Source organism: Balaenoptera borealis (assembly GCF_965194805.1).
Source record: "Balaenoptera borealis genome assembly, chromosome: 5".
Taxonomy (NCBI): domain Eukaryota; kingdom Metazoa; phylum Chordata; class Mammalia; order Artiodactyla; family Balaenopteridae; genus Balaenoptera; species Balaenoptera borealis.
Genome location: NC_138862.1, coordinates 131,257,496 through 131,273,921, shown reverse-complemented (window position 1 = coordinate 131,273,921; position 16,426 = coordinate 131,257,496). Strand labels below are relative to the sequence as shown.

The window sequence follows — 16,426 nt, the reverse complement described above, 5'->3', positions numbered from 1 at the left end:
CTGGCCCCTTAGGGGGCTGAGTATTTCGTAAAACCAAAGAACCAGTGTTAATAAATGGCATACAGAAAGATCATGCTCTTGGCCTGCTTGTGACAGAGCACGTACCATGTGAGCTATTTTCCCAGATGTGCTGCTGATTCATAAAGCTCCTTTAAGAACAGCAAAAGCCTCCAACTGCTACGCATTCTCTCCGATGTACCTGTGAGAATGGGAGCAGAGGCAGGCACATGCACGCCTAGCTATTTAAGAGGTCCATTCAACTATGTCTTAGGCCAACTCTAGCCAAGTAGAAATACGTACGTACCCTGAATTTAACGGCTCTGGAGAAAAGTTTCAGTGCTGTAATACTTCCTTGTAATAATAATCTCAACTTTTTATTAGAACCTGGAGGCTGAGCAGAGTCAGCTGCACTTGTGTTAGGGCTTGGGAGTCTGAGTGAGACACCCATGAAATGGAACAGGGCTATCTAGCTGTTGTGTGTTCAAAGACTTACCAGATACAACCAATCATTCATTATGAACAATATTTTCAATACTGTCATAACATAAAACAAATCCTTTGATTTCTCAGGTGTTTTTAAAAAACCATTTTATAGTTAAGCCAGCCTTGAAGATAGGTACAAAATCTACCTGTTTACATTTTTTTACTCAAAACAACTCAAGCACCCATTCTGTGCATGGCACTATTCTAGGTGCAATAAAAGGAATTCCTAACCTTAGAAACAAGATTTCACTTTCTGGATTGTGTTATCTCCTTTTCCAGAGAGTAAAAATAAATAAGATCGCCACTGTTTACTAGTGACCTGCCCCAAACCCACTTCTGGCTCACAGAAATGCTAGGTTCTGCCAAAATTAAGATGTTTCAATGAACTCAGCTCCTACTTCCCCCAAAATAAGAAAAGAGAACTCCTTTTCATTAAAAAAATAAAAAACAATTCTCCATGGAAGGGCAGTTTCTGTTTCTAATGAGTATTTTTCTCTTTTTTTCCCCTCTAGCTTTTCTTTAAGTTTTCTTCCTCCAATATTGCCTTTTCCTGTACAAGGCAAACCGACATCTTTTTCTGTTTTTCTTTTCCTAAGAAAAAGTACTGCATCTTGAAGACAAACCATTCCCAAGACTAGTGATAAATATTAAAACAAACAAAAAAAACTTTAAAGGTGAATCACCTACATTACCTTGATGAAGTAAAAAAAAAAAAAGCAGTTGCACTAAGGTAGCTATTCCAAATATCTGTGTTTAAACAATTTTAAAAACTGTTTATTTATTTTGTAAGAATGTACCCCTAGTCCAAAGTTAACTATGTGTAAAAAAATTTTTGGCCAAAAAATTTACAAAAACATTTTCAGTTCAACCTAATGAAAGTGATATCTAGAAAATATTTGACATCATTAAGTCTGCCTTAGATAGTTCCGATTCTAAAGCATTCCTAAGGCACGGTGTTCTGGAAGACAAATGTGCTTCTGCGGCGCTGCGTGGCGTATGCGGCATCCGTGACTGGCTGCAAGTGAGCCCTGGCAGGCTCCTTCCTCCTGACGCTGGGGGACTGTGAGAGGAGTCAGACATAGGCCCCCAGGGCTGCATGGAACTCTGTGAGACACTGGACCAGCTGCTGGAACTTGGGCCTCTCTTCCGGATCTAAAGCCCAGCAACAAGCCATCACAGCAAATCTGCAGAGTGACAAGACCAGAAAATTTGGCTAGTGATGATACAGTACTCCTAACCTTTTGGTCAATATGATACCAGTTATGTTGTCTATCTAAATGTGGGTGTGGAGAGGACGATATATTAAAAAAAATCAATCAATATTACTATCTGTTGGCAGAGCTAAAATGAGTTATCTGGATGATATTTGTGGATTTCAATTCTGAAACATGTCAAAATATATCAGCAAATAGAGACTGTATATAACTACCTAAAACACAGTCAAAATAATAACCTGTGTTATCCTGTACAGTTGACTCTTAAACAACACAGGGGGGAGGGGCGCCAACTCTCTGCATAAAAATCTGCGCATAGCTTATAGTTAGCCCTCCGTACACCCAGTTCCCCCTCATCCGCATATTCAACCAGCCATGGACTATGTAGTACTGTAGTATTTACCACTGAAAAAAATCCACACGTAAGTGGACCCACATAGTTCAAACCCGCATTGTTCAAGGGTCAACTGTATTTAAGTTCTGAAAGAAAGAACTTGGAAGAAGAGGAACCTTTAACTAAACTGTAAGAATCCTGGATCTACAGTAAAATCTGTGCAAAAGCTGCCACCTTGCCACAGTATAAAAACCTTCAGGGGATTCTGGAACTGAGACTCAATCATCCCTGAACAGCCTCCTGCCCACTCCGATCCCATTATATGGGAAGACTAACTATGTGATAAAAGCAGGAAACAGGAACTATCCCACTCACCAGACCAGAACATCTTCCTTATACGTGTATCAGTTCACACCAGCTGGCAAGGCACAACAGCAATGAGAAAGGCTCTTTATAACTAAGGATGTCCTTAAGGCTGTGTAGGTCCTCACTCTACACAGGAAAACCGACAGTGTTCAGTGTTTTCTCACTATGTACATAAGTCTCTTGGATTAGATTAATCACTACAAATATGAGATGCAAAAAGTCCTAATGTCAAATGCATTAAAAAGAATGAATGAGTCTGGCTGACTTTGTAGTTTCTCTACAGGAGTATAATTCAAGTCCAAAGAGGCATTATTCTCAAAAGAGAAGTCTCTGTACGAGTATGGACACCTGTTCTTTTTCTTTTATCCAAATGTTGTAAATGGAATGAAATCCATGTCTTCAAGCTCAGAAAAAACTTACAGTTCATCAGGACAGTTGATCGGCTGGGCTATTCGGTAACCGTCTTTCAGGTACGCAGCCATCTCAAACGGGTCGATGTCCACATAGGGCGTTTGGCCCAGAGTCATGAGCTCCCACAGCGTCACTCCAAAGGCCCACTGAGAAGAAGAACGGCAACATCGTGAGGGGATATTTAAAACAGCTGTCAGAGTGCTGCTGCCTGTGGCCAGGTAGGGACCAAAAATGCAGATTGATCAATTTTTTTTTTCGTGGCATGTGGGATTCTTAGGCATGGCATGTGGGATCTTAGTTCCCCGACCAGGGATCGAACCCGCACCCCCTGCATTGGAAGCGTGGAGTCCTAACCACTGGACCACCAGGGAAGTCCCAGCAGATCAATCAACTCTTAATGAAAGCAAAATGTTATTTATAAAAAGAAGTCTACCATACCCAGTTAGATTCTCTTGTTGGACAGAAAGGAACATTTTAATAAATGCATCCTTTAATGTGAATATCATTATTGTATATTCTAAGGTAATTAGAGCCGTTGGAAAGAATTATTTTTACTGTTGATTACAAGCCCCACCACCCAAAACTGTTAATTATGTCTAAAATTTTCCTAATATGTAAATGTGTTACTTTAAATACCATAGCTAGTCTGCATAGTTGAGAAGTGGAAAATGCAAATCACGTAAAATATAATGTCATGGATTTTTACTATATTCAGATAATTTAAATTAACAGATGAAAGCATACTGAAAGAGTATCTTCCAACCTTGCTTGGGTAAAGTATCAGATTAATTTAAAATCAACATGTAAAGTACTGGTAGGAGCAGAAATCATAAGCAGTGGCCACAGGGCTCAGTCATGGTCCATGTAAAGTACTGGTAGGAGCAGAAATCATAAGCAGTGGCCACAGGGCTCAGTCATGGTCCAGCCAGGGCTCCTCACTTTGCCTGTGGCTTCTGGGCAGTGTGTGGACGGCAGGGACATGTCTCCGCAAAGCTGCTGCCATGAGGCAGGGCAGGACTCAGACTGGGGGCTCCCACTGGTCTGCTGCCACGTGTCGGCCCTGAGGTCAGGGGAGCTGAAGGTGGGTGAGGAGGAAGATACCTGTGTACCATGCTATCACGTTTATGAATACCTCCAAGTTCTAGACGTTTTTTTTTCATTTTTCATTTTTTCTTGTCATTTAACTTTCACAATGAACCTATGAGAATCACTGGTAGCCCAATTTTACAGATGAGGAAACAGGTTCAGAGAAATAACTTGCCCCCAAAAACACTTTTTATAAGTGAAGGGGGAAAAAAGGAAAGGAAAAAAACACAAGAACAGGTCTGTTTATTCAGAAAAATAACTTGCCCCCAAAAACACTTTTTATAAGTGAAGGGGGAAAAAAGGAAAGGGAAAAAGAGGAAAAAAACACAAGAACAGGTCTGTTTAATAAAATCTAAGCACACTGCATCAAATTCTAAGTTATTTTGTTCAATAATAATGAAATACTATCTAAAGTATACAGATTTTTTTAAAGCCTTATATTTGTGAACAATAGTTTTATTTCTTATAATCTAGGCAAACAAGGAAACAATGGAATGACATCTTAGAATACTTCTTAAAACTGTCAATGAAGAATTCTATACTAAGCCAAAATGTACTTGAAAAATGAAGACAAAATACAGTTTTTCAAACAAAAGCTGAGAGAATGTATCACTGGCAGACCTACACTTCAAGACACGTTAGAGGAGTTCTTCATGTGGAAAGGAAAAACACCAATGGAAACCTGGATCTACACCAAAAATGAAGAGTGCTAAAAATATACGAACAACGACTAGGTATTTTTTCCTCATTTAAAAATTTCCTTAATAGACTGTTTAAAGCAAAACCCCATGCACTGTGGCATTTATAATATAAATGGAAGTAAAATGTATGTCCATAATAGCATAAAGGATGGAAGGGGATGAGTGGAAATACTGTATTGTAAGCTGCTTATATTAAACATGAAGTGGCATAATATTCGAAAGTAGAAGATGTACACTGTAAGCCCTAGAACAGGTTTCTCAACTTCAGCACTAGTGACACTGTGGACTGGATGAGTCTCTGTTGTGAGAGGCTGTCTTGTGCATGGCAGGATGTTTAGTTCAGCAGCAGCCCTGGCCTCCACCCACTGGATGCCCCAAGTTGTAATAACTGAAAATGTCGCCAGATATTGCCAAATGCCCCACACTCCCAGAAGGGAGGGTGCAAAACTGCCCCCGGTTGAGAAACCCTAAGCCAGACTGATGAAAGAAAATAAAAAGACACAAATAACCAATATGAGGAAGAAAAGAGGAAACATCATTACAGATCCTATAGACATCAAAAAATAATATAAGCAACTCAACTTTATGCCAATAAATTCAATAACTTAGATGAAATGAACAAATTCCTTGATATATACAAGTTACCAAAATAGATACAAGAATAGGGCTTCCCTGGTGGCGCAGTGGTTGAGAATCCGCCCGCCAATGCGGGGGACATGGGTTCGAGCCCTGATCTGGGAAAATCCCACATGCCGCGGAGCAACTAGGCCCGTGAGCCACAATTACTGAGCCTGAGCGTCTGGAGCCTGTGCTCCACAACAAGAGGGGCCGCGATAGTGAGAGGCCCACGCACCGCGATGAAGCGTGGCCCCCGGTCGCCGCAACCAGAGAAAGCCCTCGCACAGAAACGAAGACCCAACACAGCCAAAAATAAATAAATAAATAAATAAATAAATAAATAAAATAGATACAAGAATAAATAGAAAATCTATACAGCCCAATATTTCTTAGAGAAATTGAATTTATAATTTAAAATCTTTCCACAAAGAAAACTCTGCATCCAATTTCACTGGATGAATTCTATCAAACTTGAAAGAAAAAAATACGATATTAGTTTCCTAATACAATGTTAGTTTCCTAGGGCTGCCATAACAAAGTACCACAAACTGGGTGACTTAAACAATGGAATTTGCCTCACAGCTCTGGAGGCTAGAAGTCCAAAATCAGGGTGTTGGCAGGGCTACACTCACTCTGAAACCCACAGGGGAGAATCCTTCCTTGCCTAATCCTACCTTTTGGTGCTTTGCCAGCAATCCTTGGTGTTCTTGGTTTGCAGCTGTAGTACTTCAATCTCTGCCTCTGTTTTCACACAACATTCTCCCCTTGCATGCCAGTGTCTCTTCTTATAATGATATTAGTCATATTGGATTAAGGTCTACCTTAATTATGACTTCATCTTAACATTATATCTCTAATAACCCTGTTTCCAAAGAAGGTCACATTCTGAGGTATAGGGGTTAGAACTTCAACCTATCTTTTGGGGTAACACAATTCAAACCACAGTACAATCCTACACAAACTCTTTCAGAAAACAGGGGAGGGTGGAACACTTCTCGACTCATTTTTAGGCCAGCATTATCCTAAATACCAAAACCAAAGAGTTTAGCTTTTTGGAACTTAATATCTTTTTTATTAATTGTTACCATTAAGGTAGAACAGTGGCCATCCTTGAGGTCTGTGCTTTGGGAGGAGGGAAGAGACAGGAATCAGATGCAGATGGATGTATATTTTTAAAATCTTCATAGAGACAGAGTCTACTGGAATTTCCCTAAACCTATTGGTTTAAGGGGAATCTTCTATTCTGCTTAAAGATGGAAAAACGATTTCAAATTCATAAAAGTTAAAGGAAGGTGCCTGCTGACATACAGGTGTTTGTCTTTAAACTTTATATGAACTTTTAATAATGACAGTAATTAGTCAATGTAATGCTTAATTTTTAAAATGCTGTCCAGGGCTTCCCTGGTGGCGCAGTGGTTAAGAATCCGCCTGCCGATGCAGGGGACACGGGTTCGAGCCCTGGTCCAGGAAGATCCTACGTGACGCGGAGCAACTAAGCCTGTGCGCCACAACTACTGAGCCTGCGCTCTAGAGCCCGCGAGTCACAACTACTGAAGACCGCCTGCCTAGAGCCCATGCTCCGAAACAAGAGAAGCCACTGCAATGAGAAGCCCACGCACCTCAATAAAGAGTAGCCCCCGCTGGCCGCAACTAGAGAAAGCCCACGTGCAGCAATGAAGAATAAATAAAATCTTTAGTTATTTATAAAGCACCCAAAAAATAAATAAAATAAATTAAATTTTTTTAAATAAATAAATAAATAAAATAGTGTCCAACTGCCACAGGGAAGGTAGTTCACTACACAGATGGAACAGAGCCCAAAGAAGTGAGGCTAGTTGGAAGGGTGTTCCTACCCCTTATTTACAAGATGAGATGGGTCTGTTCTTATTCACTTATTGTGGTAGCAGCTTCGGGAAAGGAATAATCAATCCAAACTAGATTTTGGAGGAAGGAAAAATGAGAATTGGTAAGAAGTGGATACTGCCACTTGATGAGTAACCCCATCCACTGACAAGGGATGTTCTAACAACTTCTGACTGTAAGACTTTCATAGTAATGCTGGTGGTATCTGAGACCTGGAGTGTACACAGGTACCATAACAGTACAAAATATATAAGATGACTTTAAAAAAATACTTCTTTCACATTGTTGTATCCACATTATCACTAAGCACCCATCTAAGTTTCATATGTTACATATTGCAGCACTAATAAACACCAAAAAGAGAACAATAAAGCCAAAGGGAAAGTTGCAGTTTCATTTCCTTACAAGCCAACAACCAAAAAAAGTGATTAATTACATGTTGGCTCACCAACCCTCTACAAAAAAATCAAGACCAAATAGCACAAGGATAATTTGTGGAAAACTTGCTCTCTAAAGTCTTCTGATAACTGAACCATTTAAAATTTAGACAGACTTATTCTATAATTTCCTCTTGTTTGACGTCTTTGGAAAGGGGGCAATGAGAAGGTCAGCCTGTTTTTTCCAGAGTTTTATAAAACTTTTATAAAAGGCTCTTGCTACATCCATTTAAAGAACATGTAGAGAATAACAGTGTTCTTCTATTCATCTTCTCTTCTCCCAACTTGTGTTATTTTACAGCTTCTTAATATATAGAATACAAAATTTTTTTTTCACTAACAACATTTACAGATGTGACTTGTCAAAAAGTATATAATACTCGGGACTTCCCTGGTGGTGCAGTGGTTAAGAATCCGCCTGCCAAAGCATGGGACACGGGTTTGATCCCTGGTCCGGGAAGATCCCACATGCTGCAGAGCAGCTAAGCCTGTGTACCACAACTACTGGGCCTGCGCTCTAGAGCCCGTGAGCCACAACTACTGAGCCTGCGCACCTAGAGCCCATGCTCTGCAGCAAGAGAAGCCACCACAACGAGAAGCCCGCGCACTGCAACGAAGAGTAGCCCCCCGCTCGCCGCAACTAGAGAAAGCCCGTGCGCAGCAACGAAGACCCAACGCAGCCAAAAATAAATAAATGAAAATTTAAAAATAAATTTATAGAAAAAAAAGTATATAATAATTCTTTTTTACCCTTTGATGTAATGTTCACTAATGTTGGGACTATTCAGAGATTTCCATTCTGTTACTTCAGGCTGACCTCAATATATTACATATGATGAGAAAAAAATTTTGTCCAATTCTAAATGATCTCATCTGACCACAGTAAAAGCATAATCAAGTGTTCTATGGCTAGGCCTTTCTGTTAACACTAGAAACCTAACATCCCTTTCTCATATATGGAAATGGGTTCAGATGACCAAAGTGGAATTAACTTAATGTGGGACAAGTGCTTTCCAAGCTTGGGTAATAAGAAAAATCACCTGGAGTGTTTGTTAAAATTACAGATTCCCTAGCCCCATCCTAGTAATTCTGAGACCTGGAACTCAATATTTTTAAGAGTCCTAGCTGGGTCTTAAGATCCTGCAAACTTAGGAACTAGTCTTAGATGTGTTAGCAGCAGTGGTCAGACAGCAAAGACAGAAGACAGTTTTTATGTATTTTTATTGTAGTATGGCCAACATACAATAAACTGTTCGATTTGATATATTCTCACACATGTATACACCTCTGAAACAACTGCCACAATCAAGATAATGAACATATCCATCACTTCCAAAAGATTCATACAGCTCTAATCCTTTCCTCCCAGTCCTCCCACCACCGCCCCACTATCTCCAAATAACCATTAATCTGCTCTCTGCCACTAACATTAGTTAGCATTTTCTAGAATTTCACATAAATGGAATTATTAAAACTGTACATTTTGTCTAGCTTCTTTCACTCAGAATAATGATTCTGAGATTCATCCATGATATATCGACAGTTCATCCCTTTTCACTGCTGAACAGCAGTCCATTGTATGAATACAGCAGTTTACCCATTTACCTGTTGATGGACACTGAATTATTTGCAGGTTTAGCTACTAAAAATAAGGCTGCTATGAACATCTATGCCCAAGTACTGGTAAGGACATATACTTTCATTTACCTAGGAGCAAAATGACTGGATATGGTATGTACATGTTTAACTTTTTAAGAAACTGCCACACTGGGAATGGTCCCTCGTGGTCCAGTGGTTAGGAATCTGCTTTCCAATGCAGAGGATGCAGGTCTGATCCCTGGTCAGGGAACTAAGATCCCACATGCCATGGGGCAACTAAGCCCAGGTGCCCCAACTGCTGAGCCCACAGGCCTCAACTAGACAGCCCACACGCCACAACTTCAGAGCCCACGTGCCGCAACGAAGAGCCCTCGTGCCACAACTAGAGAGAAGCCCATGGGCCACAATGAAGATCCTGCGTGCCGCAACTAAGACCCCACGCAGCCAAAAATAAATAAATTTTAAAAAATTTATTAAGGATAAAATATCTCATACTTAAAAAAAAAAGAAAGAAACTGCCAAACTGTTTTCCGAAGTGTATGTACCATATTACATTACCATCAGCAGTGTAAGAGAGCTATCGTTCTTCCATATCCTTGCAAAGACTTCGGTCTTCAATTTTAGCCATAGTAATGGGTGAGGAACGGTATTTTGTTGTGGTTTTAGTTTGCGTTTTCCTAATGACTAATGATGTTAATCATATTTTCATGTGCTTATTTGCCATTTATATATCTTCACAGGTGAAGTGTCTGTTCAAATATTTTGCCCATTTTTATATTGGGTTGCTTTTTTATTACAGGTTTCCCCTGCTATCTGAAAGTAGAGCATTCCTATGAAACCTTTTGTAAACAGAAATGCCATAAAGTGAGGCAGCAATTACTTTAGAACACATCTTACTAACACATGCACAATATAAATTGAGATAAATCACAGATGCTCACAAGCACAGTTCAAAGCCATAGTGGCTTGATGCTGAGATGCTGAGTGTAGTGTCTGGGGAATGAGCTTGGCGGGGCCACTCTCCCTGCCTGGGGTGCAAGATGCCTCTATAATGGCTGCTACAAAACAAACACTTGAACGCTATTTTTGCTTTTTACCTTTTTTTTGTAAAACCAAAAATCCTCTTTGGATTTCTCTTGGTTTGTGAAAACAGGTACTAACATAGGTCTTTTGTAAAAGCGAAGTGGCACAAAGCAAACTTTTGAAAAGTGGGGAATACCTGTACTGAGTTTTTAGAGTTCTTTATATATTCTGCAAGTATGTCCCTTACCAGATATATGATTTGCAAATATATCCTCTGAGTGTGACTTGTCTTCTCATTCTCTTAACACTATTTCAAAAAGTACAAGCTTCAAATTTTGATAAAGTCTAATTTGTTCTTTTACAGATCTTGAGTTGGTGTCTTGTCTAAGAAATCTTTGCTTAAGGTAAAGCTCCAAAGATTTTCTTCTATTATTCTCTTCTAGAAGGTTTATAGTTTTAGGTCATGCACTTAGGTCTGTGATTTATTTTGAGTTAATTTTTGTACATGGAGCAAGGTATAAATTGAAGTTCATTTTTTTTGTAGCTGGATATCCAGTTGCTCCAGGACCATTTGTTTAAAAGAGAATCCGTTCTCCATTGACTTGCCTTTGCACTTTTGTTGCAAATTAGTTGTCCATACATATGTGGGTCAAATTTTACATACTCTATTCTGTTCCACTGATCTACCTATCTACCTTAATGCCAATACCACAACTGTCTTGATTACTGTAATTTGAAATCAGACCCGTAACTTTCTTTTTTCAAAGCTGTTTTGGCTATGGTTCTTTGCCTTTCCATATCAATTTTATCAATCTGTCAACATCTACAAAAAATAAAAAATAAAAAATTAAAAGCCTGCAAAGATTTTCTTCGGAAATGTGTTGAATCTATAGGTCAACTTGGAGAGAATTAACATTTCAATATTGAGTTTTCTGGCCAACAAACAAGGTACACCACTCCACTCATGTACGGCTTTAATTTCTCTCAACAGTGTTTCATAGCGTTCATCATATAGGTCTTTCACAATTTTTGTCATATTTATTCCTAAGAATTTCATATTTTATGATGCTTTTATGTTTTAAAAAAACTTTAATTTCTGATTTTTATTAGTATGTAGAAATACAACTGACTTTTCTACATTGATCTTATATCCTGTAATCTTTCTAAACTCATTTATTAGTTCTAGTAGCTATTTTGTATATCACATTGGATTTTCTTCATAGACGATCAAGTTGCCCACAAATAAAGAGTTACTTTTTCCTATGCAATATTTTCTTGCCTTTTATTTCCTTTTCTTCCCTTAGTGCACTGGCTAGAACCTTGAGAACAATACTGATGAGAGTGGGTGCCCTTGTCTTGTTACTGTTACTAGGTAAAAAGAATTCAGCCTTTTAGCATTAAGTATGATAATAGCTATAGGGTTTTGTTTTTGTTTTTTGTAGATGCCCTTTATCAGACTGCTAGGAATTTTTACTAGAAATGAATTTTGGATTTTTTTCTAATACTTTTTCTGCATCTACTGAGATGATCATATGGTTTTTCTTTTTTAATATGTAATACAGTAAATGCACTGCTTGATTTTTCAAATGATTGAAAAAGCCTGTATTCTTGGGATAAAGCCTATGTGGTCATAATATTATTTTTAAATATATTCATGGGTTCTGAACTTCTGTTTAATTTTTGCATCTGTGATCATGAGTGATAATGATCTGTAGATCAGTTTCAAGGTAATGTTGACTTCACAGAATGAGTTAGAAAGTATTCTCTCCTCAACTTTCTGAAATTGTATAGAATTTTTATTATTTCTTCCTTAAATGTTTGAAGGCATTCAGCAGTGCCCTAGAGTTTAATCTAGACCTAATATTTTCTTTTGGGGCAGGTTTTTAACTAAATATTAAATTTTGGGGGAATTACCTGGCAGTCCAGTGGTTAGGACTCCACACTTTCACTGCTGAGGGAGTGGGTTCAATCCCTGGTTGGGGAACTAAGATCCCACAAGCCACGCAGCAAGGCCAAAAAAAAAAAAATTCAATTTTTATATGGCTATTCAGATTATCTACTTCTTGAGTGAGCTTTGAAAATTCTTATCTTCCAAAGAATTTGTCCATTTCACCTAAGTGTCTAAATTTATTGGGAAAAAGTTGTTCATAATATTCTCTTACTGTTAATACCTGTGAGAATCTTTAATGATATCATCTCTCTCATTCATTATATCGTTAATTTGCAACTTCTTCTTTTCCTGATTAGTCTGGCGAAAGAGTCATCATTAATGATATTCTCAGAGTTAAGCACTGGTTTCACTTGATTTTTCTCTACTGTTTTTCAGTTTCATATTTCACTGACTTCCATCTAATCTTTATTATTTCCTTTCACCTACTTACTTGGGATTTAATCTGCTCTTGTTCTAGTTCCTTAAGGTGAAAACTAAGGTCACTAATTTGAGACTTTTCTTCTTTTCTAATATTGATGTTTAATAGTATACATGTCGTCCTTGAGCAGCATCCTCCAAATCTTGAAATGTGTTTTTACTTTCATTCAATTCTAAGTACTTTATAATTTCCCTTTTGATTACTTCCTTGACACATGGGTTATTTGAATGTGTATTATTTAGTTTCTAAATATCTGAGGATTTTCTAGATTCCTTTTTGTTGTTGTTGTTAATTTATTTTTATTTTTGAGTGCATTGGGTCTTTGTTGCTGCTCGCGGGCTTTCTCTAGTTGTGGTGAGTGGGGGCTACTCTTCATTGTGGTGCGCGGGCTTCTCACTGTGGTGGCTTCTCTTGTTGCAGAGCACGGGCTTCAGTAGTTGTGGCTCGTGGGCTCTAGAGCACAGGCTCAGTAGTTGTGGCACATGGGCTTAGCTGCTCCGTGGCATGTGGGATCTTCCCGGACCAGGGATTGAACCCGTGTCCCCTGCATTGGCAGGCGGATTCTTAACCACTCTGCCAGCAGGGAAGTCCTAGATTCCTATTTTTGATTTCTAATTTAATTCCACTGTGTTCACAAAACCCTACTTTGTGTGAATTAAATCCTTTTAAATTTATTGACTTGATCATGATCCAGAATGTGGTCTACCTTAGTAAATATTCCATGTGAACCTGCAGATATGCATTCTGCTGTTGTTGAATGGTGTGTTCTATAACTGTTAACTAGATCAAGTTGGTTGGTACTGTCATTCAAATCTATATCCTTACTGATTTTCTGTCTATTTTACCAATTACTACACAAGGGGCATAAAAATATGTTCAATTATCTTTTTAAAGGATTTAAGTAATGAGAAAAAAAAACTGTATACATTTACCCATGCAGTTACCATTTCTGGTACTCTCTGTTCCTTTGTCAGACCCATATTTCCATCTGGTATTACTGGTTCCTAAAGGACTTCCTTTAACATTTCTTATAGTGTGCATCTGCTAGTTATGAATTCTTTCAGCTTTTCTATTTCTGGAAAAGTCTTTATTTCCCCTTCAGTTTTTGAAAGATATTTTATCTGGGTATAAAATTCTACATAAGTTTTTTCTTACAGTAGATGTTAAAGATGTTTAAAGATGTTGCTTCACTGTCTTCTCCCTTGCATGGCTTCCAATGAGAAATTTTCCTGGTTCCTCTGTATATTAACATTCTTTTTTTTACGGCTGCTTTTAAGATTTTCTCTTTATCGCTAGTCTTGCGCAATTTGATTATAATGTGTAATGCATTAGTTTCTTCGTGCTTATTGTGTTTGGGGTTTGTTGAGCTCTTAGATCTGTGGATTTATAGTTTTAATCAAATTTGGAAACATTTCGGTTACTTCTTCATTATTCTTTTAGTCCCCCACTGCCCCGCAACTCCAATGCATGCTTTTGTGGACCCCGATTACAACTATATTCAGCAACCTGAAGTTGTCCCATAGGTCAATGAGAGATCCTTCTTCAAGAATTTTCTGTACCTTCTCTCTCCTATCTCTTGCTTTATTCCCATCTCAGACAAGAGGTATACCTCCTCCTATGCCAAACTATACCTTTACGTGGGTTTCTGAGCCCGTTCACCTATCATCTCTTGGACCTCCCCTCCAATAATCACAAGTCCATCTCTTTCTCCCCATTGCTTCCCTGCCTAAAAGCCACACCAAACAAACCCAATAAAATAAAACACAACATTAACACAATAAAACCTCTCTTGATCCTGCCATCCCATCAAGCTACAATCCTTCCACTCCTTTTCATAGCTAAACTTCTTCAAAGTGTAATCTATTTATTGTCTCCACTTTCTCACCTCCCACAGAGCCCTTAACAATCATATCCATCTTTAATGATTTACTAAACCTGTCTGTTCAAAAGCCCTCAAAGATTTCCTCATCCTTTCTGACTACTGCAGATATGTTTAGAGACTAGACTCTCCTTGAAACTATTTCCTTCCTTGGTTTCTAAGACACAGCATTCTCTGGATTCTCTTCTTACCCTTCTGTTTTATTCATTGTTCATCTTTCCTTTCTCACTAACTAAAGTAAATATTCCCTACATTTTCTCTTGGCTTTCTTCTCTCTTTATACTTGCTACCTCTGAGATCAACAAACTCTCTTGTTTATTCAGTCACACACTTTTACGAAGCTGATGTACAATTTCTAATATCCTGCTTCTATGTCTGTCCAGAATTCCAGACCTACATTCCACTCATCAGTATCCTGAACTCAACATACCCCATAGCAAATCAATCATGTTTTCCCCTCAAACCAGACAGTCTACCTGTTGTCCTCAATTGTGTTGCATCTTTACAGTGCAAAGACTGCACTTATGTTTTCAGAAACATGGGCCCTGGGCACAAAAGCAGAGTAGGTATCTATGCAATATATCTAATACTTAAGAGGGAGACCCTAGGCCACAAAGGTCAATTAATAAATCATTTACTCATAAGTAACAACTGTAGTCAAAAGAACACATGGAATCTCTGAATTGAAGTCTGTAGGAGTGAGACAAGGAGAAAAATGAGGATTCAACATGGAAACAGAGGGGAGAAGAGGACAGTGTGAGGCCCTCCAAGATTCTTTTACACAGTCAAGTACACAGCTCTCTAAGGATAAGATTAACACTGCTACGCGCACACACACACACACACACACACACACAAACACACACACAACTTTAATTCTGTAAATATGGAAAACCTTCTAAAGGAAAATAATTAAGTCAGAGTTCCCCACTGCCTGTTCTGGGAAAAATGACTTATGCCAGAAAATATAAGGCAGTGTGTGATAGGTGCCATTATTAGGTAGACAAAGAATTCTTTATGGGTGTCATTAAGTAGATACATCTGGGATCCAAAGATGATCAAATTAAATGGCATAGAAGCACCTGGTGAGTTGGGACTCAGCAGGAATTCCGGATTGGCTGAAATGCAGAATATAAGGAAACGTACAGTAGAAAATATAAAACTGAAACAAGAAGATAAGGAACAGAAGTTCTGAAAACCAAGGCGAAGGAGTTTGGATTTCTCTTTACCAATTCCTTTAATTAAGAGTTCACTCTGAAGATCAAAATATCATGGAGGAACATTCCAAGCAGTGGAAGCTTGAGTCCAGTCGACTTTCATTAACATTAACTAAACAATTTTCATAAGTTTCCAAAACTAACACTATGCCGTACTCGAGGTACAGGCTTTATTAGTATATACCCCTTTCTGAATATCCAATTTTTGAAGCTATACTATTCTACGAATTTTAATTTTTCAGACACGTATTTTCCAGGCCTTTCCAATAACCACAGCAGAAAGATATATCTATAGAATTATGTTACTTTAAAAAAGCTTTACTGGATGCACAGTGGTGGGCCAGGCCCCTGGCACACTGAGTGGAGGCAAGGGCCAGGAGCCAGGATCCAATTAATAAATTTACACAAGTGACCTTTAAAGGGTTCTTTTTAACAATTCTTCAGTGTAAACTATCACCTAAAAATCTTAATAATCCTTTATACTTATCACTGTGGCTTATACTTTTCTATTCCAGCTAAACAAATGTACCCAAGTGTACAATGACTATATAGAAAGTGTATTTTGACTGCATCAGGTATCGAATTTAGTACATGTTGCTAACTCTACTTCAAAAATCAGCAATCTCTAGGCACAGAGTGTCCTACATGACTGAAAAGAGACCAAATCTGTCCTAGGATCTAATATCGGATGCCTACCAAGCCATCACACATATCTGCTATATATGGTACTTTCCTCCACTGTATCAGATGCTTAGACATTGCTCTATCAGAACACTGGGGCTATTTGAAGGGGATATTAAATAGAATGATAAGGACAAGGCAGGAA

The 16,426-nt window shown here is 38.4% G+C and overlaps 1 protein-coding gene across 3 annotated transcripts in view; it reads right to left on the bottom strand.

Moving 5' to 3' along the window:
* Positions 1–1,231: 1,231 nt before the first annotated feature.
* Positions 1,232–16,426, bottom strand: part of RYK (receptor like tyrosine kinase) — a 100,976-nt gene continuing 85,781 nt past the window's right edge. For 2 of the 3 annotated variants that reach the window (XM_082392727.1, XM_082392728.1), the window contains exons 14-15: positions 2,818–2,954; positions 1,232–1,667 (exon numbers count right to left, since the gene is read on the bottom strand). In XM_082392727.1, coding sequence (XP_082248853.1) covers positions 1,556–1,667; positions 2,818–2,954 — 249 coding nt within the window. In that variant the 3' untranslated portion in view covers positions 1,232–1,555. Of the gene's footprint in view, positions 1,668–2,392; positions 2,524–2,817; positions 2,955–16,426 lie in introns of those variants that run through there. The other variant, XM_082392729.1, reaches the window with a different exon arrangement.